Genomic DNA, 12,516 nt, shown 5'->3' with positions numbered 1-12,516 from the left:
TATAGATTTTGTTCCACTTTCATAAGGACACTTCTGTTGACCCATTGAGGAATAAATTATCCATGGTTGACCTGTGGTACATCACAAAACTCTATTTCACCTTGAAGAACCTCTTTCATAGCCATTAAAGCAAATACTCCTAAAAGTCATGGACAAAATCATGTTAAGACTATACATGTATTGGTGTTTCGATAGTGCCGGTGGGGTAAAATTTCTGATTAAACATTAGTCGGGACAGAAAGGTAAGCCACGGACTCAAGATAAGCAAATGTAATCACTAGAAAATCTAAAAACAGTCCATATTGAGAGACTCGAGAAAAAAACCAAAAACAGTTTCAGTTTTAGGTGTGGGAGGAAACTGGAGTTTCCAGTGGAAACACGAGCAATCAGGAGACTAGCTGAAAATACTATCTGTACCCCCAGCAGGATTTGAACCAAAGCCCGAATATGACAACCCGACCGTGCAATGAAAAGTAATTTTAAAACTTAGAAAACCACTGAAGAATTTCAAACAAATAAAGCAAAGAACCTTTCTTCTTATACTACAATGTTCATTCCTGTGAACATCAAGACAAAGCAGTTGAAACCCGACATCCAATTTCATTGAAGACAGTCACAACAGCCCAGTTGCTAATTGCAATCACAGAAACAAATCCAATCAGTTGCAGTTAAGAGGTTGATTCAGATAAGGAATTGTTTTTAATTTGAAACCTAATTACTTTTGCAAAACCACCTCTTCAATGCCACTAATAAAACACATTTATTATAATGGGACAAATTTTGATTGATTTAAAAAAGTAATATGTTAAATATTTTTTTAATTTGATAGTAATGACTCAAATAAAAGACATAAGGATAGTACACATAAGTCTTGAGAATAGAATATTTATTTATTCCAAGCATAATTGCTATAGTCTAGAGAAATAGAATATTATACAATTTACCAGTAAGAAGCTAAATGAAACAAAAGTTTTCCAAAACGCCATTATTGACTTTGAGCATCAACCTGCTCAATTGAGTAACTGCAACTAGGTTTATCTTGTTCAGTAATGTTACTTGGATAAGATTTGTAGACATTTGCACATAGAGACAAGATTCATTGTCTTCTCTAATGAAGTGAGGTTTCCATTAAGATGCTGTATAGAATTCAGATTTAGACAAGGGCCTACAAAACTACCGAAGCACAACAATAGCCATGACATGTAATTTGCAGTGTGACCAAGCCGATTTCCAATAGGCTTGCAATAATATGACCAATTCTAGGCCCCTACCATGTGATTTCCAATGCAGCCTTGAAATATACCTAAGGTTAGGCCACTCCCTCGTCATGTAACCAAGCCTATGGACCCCTACCTCGTTACTTGCAGTGTTTATGACTGGCAACCTTATTATTTATGAAAAGAAACCTGACAAGCAAAAAGTTTCTTTACAGCTTCCTTCTGGCTGAGCCAGTGATGTTAGATATTGTAAAAGCGATATACATAGTATCGGACAGTACTGGTAGACACTGGTGCGTTCATTCAGCATTGCTTGGATTGATGTCACTGGAAAACACAAGAGGTGTACAGCTGAGTGTGCGTAGATTCAATAACACACAGGCATGGCTGCTCATAAACTGTGGAACTGTTATCAGTAGAACCTTCTGCCCAGATTGACCTGTGATTACAAAGACAGACACAGAAACATGGTAATAAAAGGTGCAACAAAAAACATCATTTACTACTATAACTTAAAAACTACTTATTACTTTTTTGAAAACTATTCAATTCCAAGACAGTGGACAATAACTAACATTATTCAAGCCAGAGTGTAATTCTTTAGAAGGTACATAGGAATTTGCCTCCATTGCGTGTTCTTGCCTCCGATACCCTACTCCAAACCGCCCAATATTACACATATTAAAACAAATAGTTTTTCGAAATAAAAAGTTTACTGGCCTGATATTTAAAATAAAATTGCTAAAAACAGTTCTTAAGAAAACCAATTAAATTAATACCTTTCCAGATTTTGCTTTGGAATTTGTTCTGGTTGCCAGCAAAGTAGACGTGTGGACACTCGGACACAATGAATGGATCTTCATCATAGTAAGGATAGCAAGCTGTAGTAGACAGAAGTGAATGTTAGGGATTAAATCCAAAGTGTATAGAAGCCATCACAAAATGACTATGAAACGCGTGTGATTGGCAAATTGGTTTTCTAAAAAAATAAGCATCCTCATCCTAAAATCAATTTTTGTTTTATTAAAAATTTTAACAATTTAGTTGCATTACAAACTTGTACATCAAATTGTTATTGGTATTTTGTTATTTTCAAGATTTTTTGTCCAAAAAGAAAAAGTTTTTAAAAGATTTGACTTGTTTGAGATGTGTTTGATACATTCAAGATTTGCACATCCAATTTAACATTGTTTTCCCACACTTTGTGAATGAATAGCTTTATAATCTAAAGAGCTTTCAAACCTAATGTATCTGGAGCTGTGGGTGCTACATGACAGGCTTTAAGAGTCGCCTCCAATATCTCCATGCCATCCTCCATATCAGTATACTGGAATATGTCCGTTATATTCTGCCCAGATGTCCCTAGAAATCTGAAAGGGAGTGATACATTAGCAGTCCAAATTAACAAATCACTACAAAAACAAGTTCAATTGCTAAGAACAGGGATTTTACATAATTTACAATTTTAAGTTAACAAACTGCTTTCTATATGAACAGATATGGATAGTACATTTTGAGGATGTAACATTGCAACTGTTTTATCCTACCTAACACCATCAACACACGCTTCATATGGGTTTGTGACAGAGCGCATTGTGGGATAAACAGAGGCTTCGGGGAACATACATCGATGCAGGGGCTGCTGAGGCAAGAAGCAGAACGAGGGATCATTTGGACCAGGCATCACATCAACAGCAACACAACTCTGTCAAAAGAAAAATGAAAAAAGGAAATCATTCTATCAGAAGTATTGTAGCTTTTAATTTAGGAAGATGCGATCTCAGGAGGTCACATCAGAAAAGTCTTGAACTTTCACTGCAAGTTATTGTTAGTGTTTATTCATTAACACATGATTATTAGAAGTTCTTATATTAAAATAATCTGAAGAAGGTTCCGATATGGATCGAAAGCTAAGGCCATCTACCCTACTCATTATTTTAATAAATAGGATCTAAACCCCCAAAAATTGCATCCCACCAACATGAACTTTTTACTTTTAACATGTTAGTTTGTTTGCAGGGCCCAAATGGAAACCAGTTTGTTTACTGATTTGACTCACCCTGGGTAATAAAGAAAATAAATAAATAAATAAATAAATAAATAAACTTCCTTAGTAGTTTGTAAAGATTAACAAACCATACATGTACAGTATATGCTGAGCCATTATGCATAGAGAATATTCAACAAGTTGAATCTTAAAGGCAGGGTATACTTTTGGTAATTACTCTTCAAGTTAATAACCATAAACAACTTACTTGGTAAGAAACACTAGAGAGTCAGTGATAGTATAGAACATTGTGAGAAACAACTCCCTTTGAAGTAGTGTAGTATTATAGAACGGGGTAATTTTCACTGAAACAATTTAAATCTCAGTCATATCTAAAAGCACAAGTTTCTACGCAACAAAGGTGTTTTGTCTTTTTTTTTTTACTTTGATGAATAATTGAGCCCAAATTTTCACATGTGTTATTTTATGCTTATTTTGGGATACACAAAGTGAGAAGACTGGTCTTTGACAATTACCAATAGTTAACCCTGTCTTTTAAATAAAAGAAACTGATGTCTTACAGCAAGTTGAGCAAATATATCATCCAATGCCTTGACAGCTTCTACTGTGCCTGCTTTCACCTTACGACTCAAGTATTTGGCCTAAGGAAAGAAAAGGTTAACAAAAAGTTGTTGTTAAAGCATTTTATAACATTCTCCTTTCTTTATCTGTTGTTTATTTGACATTTTGTCAATCTAACTGGGAGGAAATCTCCAATATAATGCTTTTCTACCTGTAAGCTGACCGTACCGAAGAGTTCTTGAAAACAGGTTACAGTGGTTAGAAAGAGCACTGTTCTAAAAAGGTTCTGCTTTATAATAAAGAGTACATTCTAAAGTCCAAAACATCATTTCTGCTATGTGTTTTTTGGTTTAACTATTCTCTTATAACAATGCCCTATTATAAGGTAACTTGGACAGTTCCCACAATCTTGTTATAAAGAGAGTCAACTGTATTTGGTTAGTAACAATTTACATGACCCCATCATATCAAGTTAAAGCGACTTCAATTATATTTAATTTGCACAAAGTCAAGTCAACCAACTTGGAGCTAGTGTCATTGGAGGGGGTTAAATGTGTATTCTACTAACCGTATTGAGTGCATCAGCAGTCTGTGTGTCCTTACTGAGACTATTACCGGCAACAATGACTCGTACAACCTTTGAATACATCTCCTGCTCCTCAGGACCCCCTAGCTGACCAGTTATTAAATCAAGTAGAAGCTGAAGGGTCATAAGGTGATGACCCTTCTCCCCAACACCCAGACCAGACACCAAGACAATGTACCTAAATGATGTCCAGAGAAATGATCAGTCATTAGTGCAAAACAATGCCTAAACACATAGAACCATAGAACAGTGTTAACATAATAGAGATGGACACTTAATATGCATTCATAAATAACCCAGACAGTTTCTCCATTTTGATTGGTTGAGAGGACATCACGTGGGGTGTTTAAACAGATGATATAACCAAAGCCAGAAGTGTTAAAACATGGGCGTGACTCGCGAGCTTGCACCTGTGCTTATAAGACAGTTTTTCATTCCTATTTATTAGTTGAGAGCAACGGCTGGAACATCTGTGCCACATCACGCGATACGCATGACGTGCACGCCAATCTTCTTATAAGGAGTTTTTACCAGAGGGCCTTACCATTTCATAGCTTGAGGGGTGTTTTGTTGAAAGAAATCAGTGAACAATTATAATTTTTGCATTTTTTTAACTTTTGGACCCAAAAGTTTTGATGTTTTTTGACAGAAAAGGTATTTATGAATGGAAATAAAAATGTGCTTGGCCGGTATTAAACACAGTACACTCCAGTTTAAAACCGGTTGCAGTCTGTGTTACATCCAGACTGCAAACGGTATTAAACAGAGAGTTTAAATAGGCCAAGCACTTATTTATTCCCTAAATGTAGTATAGTTAAATCAGTTAACAGTTGATGTTCCCTTTGAACAGGTTTCCTTTGAAATGTCTTTGTTTTTTTTACCATCACTATCATTTATAGACGATAAAGTTAAAGCATTTGACGCGAGTAACATTACCTATCTTGGTCCAGATTTGTACGAGGAATCTGCACTGGGAGGTCTGCTGTACAAAAGTCTTTCACTTGAAACTTCCCATCATCTCTCTCGTGACCGTATACAACTATAACTACACCTATAAAGGGAGAAAGATGGAATGATGAAATCCACGTCATCACTCTCATGACCGTATACAACTATAGCCACACCTATAAAGAGAGCAAGATGGAATGATGAAAACCACGTCCTCTCTCGTGACCGTATACAACTATAACTACACCTATAAAGGGAGCAAGATGGAGCGATGAAAACCACGTCATCTCTCTCGTGACCGTATACAACTATAACTACACCTATAAAGGGAGCAAGATGGAACGATGAAAACCACGTCATCTCTCTCATGACTGTATACAACTATAACCACACCTATAAAGGGAGTTAGATGGAATGATAAAAACCACGTCCTCTCTCTCGTGACCGTATACAACTATAACCACACCTATAAAGGGAGCAAGATGGAATGATGAAAACCACGTCATCTCTCTCATGACCGTATACAACTATAACCACACCTATAAAGGGAGCAAGATGGAACGATGAAAACCACGTCATCTCTCTCATGACTGTATACAACTATAACCACACCTATAAAGGGAGCAAGATGGAATGATGAAAACCACGTCATCTCTCTCATGACCGTATACAACTATAACTACACCTATAAAGGGAGCAAGATGGAATGATGAAAACCACGTCATCTCTCTCATGACCGTATACAACTATAACCACACCTATAAAGGGAGCAAGATGGAATGATGAAAACCACGTCATCTCTCTCGTGACCGTATACAACTATAACCACACCTATAAAGGGACTAAGATGGAATGATGAAATCCACGTCATCTCTCTCATGACCGTATACAACTATAACTACACCTATAAAGGGAGCAAGATGGAATGATGAAAACCACGTCATCTCACTCGTGACCGTATACAACTATAACCACACCTATAAAGGGAGTAAGATGGAATGATGAAAACCATGTCATCTCTCTCATGACTGTATACAAGTATAACCACACCTATAAAGGGAGCAAGATGGAATGATGAAAACCACGTCATCTCTCTCATGACTGTATACAACTATAACCACACCTATAAAGGGAGTAAGATGGAATGATGAAAACCACGTCATCTCTCTCATGACTGTATACAACTATAACCACACCTATAAAGGGAGCAAGATGGAATGATGAAAACCACGTCATCTCTCTCATGACTGTATACAACTATAACCACACCTATAAAGGGAGTAAGATGGAATGATGAAATCCACGTCATCTCTCTCATGACTGTATACAACTATAACCACACCTATAAAGGGAGTAAGATGGAATGATGAAAGCCACGTCATCTCTCTCATGACTGTATACAACTATAACCACACCTATAAAGGGAGCAAGATGGATAGATGAAAATTACGTCATCTCTCGTATGACTGTATACAACTATAACCACACCTATAAAGGGAGCAAGATGGAATGATAAAAACCACGTCATCTCTCACATAACTATAACACTAGAATTTCAAAACAATTTCCCAAAAGTTTGTAACAAAAATGTTTTTAAATTCTTAGTGGCTGTAATATTTTGTAGCCTACCTGTAACAGCTTTTTGGACATCAATATTTCCAAGTAGAACAATTCTTTGGAGTTCATCTTCTAGAATCAACGTGTCTGTATCTGCTATGTACTTGTCCCTTTTCGGCTGCGGAACCATGTTGTGCTAAAAACAAGAGAAGATTTAAAAATGGCAATAACTTATAGAGAGAATAACGTTGCAAAGATGAAGAAACTCTTTTTTAGGAGAAAAGACACAATCCTTTAGCTATCCCCCTTGCTAACTAAGATACAACACAATAGATTTCTGTACCATGGAAGTGGAATATGGGAAAGGGAGAGATGTTACTTTTGTTCTTACTTAATAATTATGCGCTTTTGGTTCTTGGACTTGGTCCACAACCCTTAAGTCATTTTCAGGTTTTTGCTGCTTGTACAATGTGGACACACAGCAGACCTTTTTATTAGGGGAGGGGAGGGGAGGGGAGGGGAGGGGAGGGGAGGGGAGGGGATTGAAGGCAAGGTTGATGAAATCATCTTACATCTTCGCTGATTTCTTTCAGAATGCTGGGTTTGAGTTCCATACTTTTGAATAAGGTTCCAATCACGCAACACTCCTCATCTGCCTTCAGTTCAAACAATTTGCGCATCAAAACTGACTCTCCTAAAATGGACAAACAAAAAAGATTTATAAAATTTAGAAAGAAAAAGCACTGGCGTAAAGAATCCTTTACTTGACAAAGCCAAGAGAACAAAGATTCTCTCTAAAGCACCAGGATTTATTGTTCCTCTATAGAGAGAACTGTTTTCACGCACAGTTGATTGCTAAACATTGGCTAACATGGCTGCAATTTTGGCCTATGACCTCAGCTGAAATGTCTGTCATTTGGGCCTATGACCTGGGCTGACATGGCTGTCATTAGGGCCTATGACCTCAGCTGACATGGCTGTCATTAGGGCCTATGACCTCGGCTGACATGGCTGTCATTTGGGCCTATGACCTCGGCTGACATGGCTGTCATTAGGGCCTATGACCTCGGCTGATATGGCTGTCATTAGGGCCTATGACCTCAGCTGACATGGCTAAGGGCCTGTGACCTTGGCTGACATGGCTGTCATTAGGGCCTATGACCTTGGCTGACATGGCTGTCATTTGGGCCTGTGACCTCGGCTGACAAGGCTGCCATTTGGGCATATGACCTCGGCTGAAATGTCTGTCATTAGAGCCTATGACCTCGGCTGACATGGCTATTATTAGGGCCTGTGACCTCAGCTACCATGGCTCTCATAAGGGCCTATAGCCTCAGCTAACATGGCTGCATTTTGGGCCTACATGACCTCAGCTGACATGGCTGCCATTTGGGCCCATATGACCTCAGCTGACATGACTGTCATTTGGACCTACATTTGTATGACCTCTGCTGACATGGCTGTCATTAGTGCCTACCACCTTGGCTGACATGGCTGTCATTTGGGCCTACAACCTCAGCTGTCATTTAGGACTATGACTTTGGCTGACATGGCTGTTTTTAGGGCCTTATGGCTAGAACCAAGACTCACTGACTGGAATCTCATTCCAATCAGGCACATGAAGTCAGGGAAAAATTTGCACATTAATTTGTTCTTTTTTGTTATCTGGTTAAAAGAGTTATTTGAATGGTTGCCCATAGAAAGAGTTCTTGTTTTAAAAAAACATTATATTATAAACTTTTTTGCAGACAGTGACATCTATTTCTAGACACAATTTTTGTGAGTAAATAATTTTTTTTTGATTACAACAATTTGTTATCATTACCCCATTTTCTGTTGGCTGTCTCTGTCAACCGAGTATACATACTGCACAAACGCTCTGCATAAAGATGGGCATACTGTCGCCTAAAATTGCGACCTTTCTGAAGGAAACGGCTGGACAGATTTTCATATCTGCTGCTGGGTCGCTCAAAGGTCATTTCAGTTTCGGTTGATAACTCCGACATTTTCCGCAGTTGTGTTGTTTGGAATGAGATAATGAAAGCTGTTGATCTTTGATAAGCCAAGATTAATTCACTTCATTTTCCAGATGATGATTTAAGTTGTAAGAATCCGAGCAATTCATTGAAGACAATTCCCTGGAGAGCAAAGGCAATTTTAAATGGGGTAAGATTTTGAATTCTGCAGCAAAATGCCACTTTTTCAGTTGTTATCGACCAAGCAAGACCAAGAGCCATAAAAAAAATTAAAATAACAAAATTACTTATTAGCAGCTTCAAGCAACCGCACAACATCGGTAAACAGTATTGTCCAAAGGCCCACACTTCGTGTATCACAACTTATATATAAAATAACAAACCTGTGAAAATTTAGACTCAATCTTTCATCGGAGTCGGGTAAAAATAACGGGAAAACCATCCTTGTTTCCGCACGTTCCGCCGTGTCATCATGACATGTGTTTAAAATAAATCCGTTATTCTCAATATTGAGAATTTATGTTTTCCCAAAAAGTAAAGCATTTCGTGGAAAAATATTTCAAGGGAAGTCTTTCACCAACCTTCTGTAAACCCTGTAAGTTATTTGTAAATCTGTGAACTTTTAATTTTTGTTCTGTTCAGAAAGTGTCCAATGGCTTTAATTGAGGCGCTATTTAAAATAGTATTTTAAAATAAGTTTGATATTTAAAGACACTGGACACTATGGTATTTGTCAAAAACCAGTCTTCTCACTTGGTGTAGGCTATCTCAACATACTGCACAAAATAACAAACCTGTGAAAATTTGAACTCAATTGGTCGTCGAATGTGCAAGATAATAATTGAACTGGGAAGAAAAAACACCCTCCCGTGTCAAACGAACTTGTGTGCTTCCAGATGCTTGATTTTGGGACTGACCCATGACCTCAAAATCTAATTCTGACTCTAGTCTGAGCATGGAGTTCACAATAATTTTGAGTAGCCTAAGATTAAGATTCTGAAAAGGAGGTAGTTACCGATATAGTTGCGATAACGTAACCCTCCTGCCGACGGCGGAGCCGGAGGGTTATGAGTCACTTCAATCGAAAAAGGGCGAAATGGTCAAACACATACAATTTCAACAGCTAGTCAACAGATTTGCTCAATTTTTACCACTTTCGAAAATCATGACATAAATTCTATGAACACGACCTTAATCCTCAATATCTAATGAATAGCATTCAACACACTATTGAGAAAGTATTTTGAAATAAAGTACAAAAACTTACCAGATCCCGGAGCGAAACAGTCACAAATTTCCCAGGTTCTATTTTGAACCTGTCGCTTCGCCATTTTGTGACTTCCCGATGTTCATTGCTGTTGGACTAAACCATTCTGTAAAAGGGGTGTTATAAGGCAGCGCGGCAGTGCGTGTACGCTGTCCGTTTACACTGCCCGCTGTTCACTCACTTAAAGCACTGCCGCACTGCAGCACCCCTTGTAACACCCCTTTTACAGAATGGTTTAGTCAAACTCGGCTGCGGCTCAGTCGGCAGGTCGTCAATTCAATTGGCTGGTACCTGCGGTTGGGTTCAGCGCTTGGGGTCAGCACATAGTAACCAGCGACAGGTTCAAAAATAGAACCTGGGAAATTTGTGACTGTTTCGCTCCCGGAATCTGGTAAGTTTTTGTCCTTTTTTTCAAAATATTTTCTCAATTGTGTTTTTGAATTGTATTCATTAGACATTGAGGATTAAGTTCGTGTTCATAGAATTTGTGTCATTATTTTGTAAAGTGGTAAAAAATGAGCAAATCTGTTGACTAAAATATTTCGCCCTTTTTCGATTGAAGTGACTTGTAACCCTCCGGCTACGCCGTCGGCAGGAGGTAATACGTTATCGCAACTATTACTGATAGTGTTCATTCAATGCCTTTTAAATCATAATTGACATGCTATTGCTTTGCAACTACTTCTAGAAACTATATAATAAGGCTCGGCTCACACGGGAGCCTTCTATAGTTTCTAGAAGTACTTTGCAACTATGCTAAATCACACCCTTACACTTTAGTCTTTACACAACTTGTGTCACAAGGTTAGTTGTGATAACGTAACCCTCCTGCCGACGGCGGAGCCAGAGGGTTACGAGCCGCTTCAATGGATTCAGGGCGAAATGGTCAAACACGTACAATTTCGATAGCTAGTCAGCAGATTTGCTCCATTTTTACCACTTTTGAAAATCATGACACAAATTTTAGAAACACAAACTTGATCCTCAATGTCTAATGAATCCTACAATAGCACACAAAACACCATTGAGGATCTAATTTGAAGAAAAGGCACAAAAACTTACCAGATTTCCGAGCGAAAGACCCAGGTTGAAAATTCGAACCTGAGGGGGGCGGGGCTTCGACCGTGTGTGCACGTCACCGGGGGGGTCAACGACTCAGCGCTGCGTGTGGTGCATTGTGTATCCCGGTAACTGTGTAGCCGTAGTCTTGATCCAAGACCATTGATGTTGCGCGGTCACACACAACCAACGTTCCGATCTATGCACGGCGAAAACTGTACAACGCTTGTTATAATCGAACGTTAGCGGGCGCTCTGTTTCTCTGATTTCCACATCTCACCGCGTGTACAAGACTACGGCTGCACATTTGCAGGGATACAGAATGCACCCCACACACGCAGCGAGTCCGTGGCGCGCACAAACAGCCGAAGCTCCGCCCCACTCAGGTTCGAATTTTCAACCTGGGTCTTTCGCTCAGGAATCTGGTAAGTTTTTGTGACTTTTATTTCCTCAATGGTGTTTTGAGTGATATTGTAGGATTCATTAGACATTGAGGATCAAGTTTGTGTTTCTAGAATTTCTGTCATGATTTTTAAAAGTGGTAAAAATGGAGCAAATCTGCTGACTAGCTGTCGAAATTGTACGTGTTTGACCATTTCGCCCTGAATCCATTGAAGCGGCTCGTAACCCTCCGGCTACGCCGTCGGCAGGAGGGAGGGTTACGTTATCGCAACTATCACAAGGTGTGCTATCTAATTCTAAAGACTAATTAATTTAAAGCCTTCTAAATAAATGCTATACAAACAATGACGAGACCCCTTGAGTTTGCTTACCATTCAATCCTCATGCCAAAACTTTATTCAATCAAAAGTTAAGTTCTAATCTAAAATAAAGTAAAGTAAATGACTACATAACATTACCATCCATGCATGGACTGGAGAATCCTCTCATCACTGCGTGGTGCGAGGTACAGTTCACACGATGAGAGATGACGTAACAACTGCTGGAGATTGGACCAAGGAGGAAGAAATGTTATTAGACTGTGCTGTTTACATTGAGCTATTTATTAATTAAAATTAACACACAGTTGTCATAAGCGATTCTACTATGTGTGACGGTGTGGTACGACAGACCGTGTGTGTGGTTTAGCAATTCGGATATTGCGGGAAAGGATTGTTTGCGCCACACACTGAATGTAGCCATTTTCACCAAGTTAGTTTATAAGAAATCAATAATGACAAATTTGACAATAAATGATATTAAAAAATATCTTAAAGTATTAAAATATTACAATACATTTTTATATGTTGTTTTTTGTGAACAAAAAGTAAAGTTAAATTTGCTAAATTTAAATAGCAATAATTAAAGTTATATATTTACTATTTTTACATGACGTC

General features: G+C 38.3%; 1 protein-coding gene across 2 annotated transcripts; it reads right to left on the bottom strand.

Moving 5' to 3' along the window:
- Positions 1-869: 869 nt before the first annotated feature.
- On the bottom strand, positions 870-12,291 carry LOC139943936 (DNA polymerase delta subunit 2-like). Of its 2 annotated transcripts, XM_071940837.1 has the most exons (11): positions 12,040-12,291; positions 8,703-9,015; positions 7,450-7,571; positions 6,950-7,073; positions 5,309-5,423; positions 4,355-4,550; positions 3,786-3,866; positions 2,765-2,922; positions 2,460-2,587; positions 1,997-2,098; positions 870-1,656 (listed from the first exon to the last, which is right to left on the bottom strand). In XM_071940837.1, exons 2-11 carry the CDS (start codon positions 8,881-8,883, stop codon positions 1,517-1,519), a joined length of 1,347 nt encoding a protein of 448 aa, XP_071796938.1. In that variant the 5' UTR covers positions 8,884-9,015; positions 12,040-12,291; the 3' UTR covers positions 870-1,516. The 2 variants fall into 2 exon arrangements, with proteins under 2 accessions (XP_071796938.1, XP_071796939.1); XM_071940838.1 differs by lacking the exon at positions 8,703-9,015.
- Between the last annotated feature and the right edge of the window lie 225 nt (positions 12,292-12,516).

Source organism: Asterias amurensis, chromosome 11 (assembly GCF_032118995.1).
Source record: "Asterias amurensis chromosome 11, ASM3211899v1".
Lineage (NCBI taxonomy): Eukaryota > Metazoa > Echinodermata > Asteroidea > Forcipulatida > Asteriidae > Asterias > Asterias amurensis.
This window is presented reverse-complemented; position numbering and strand designations above follow the sequence as displayed.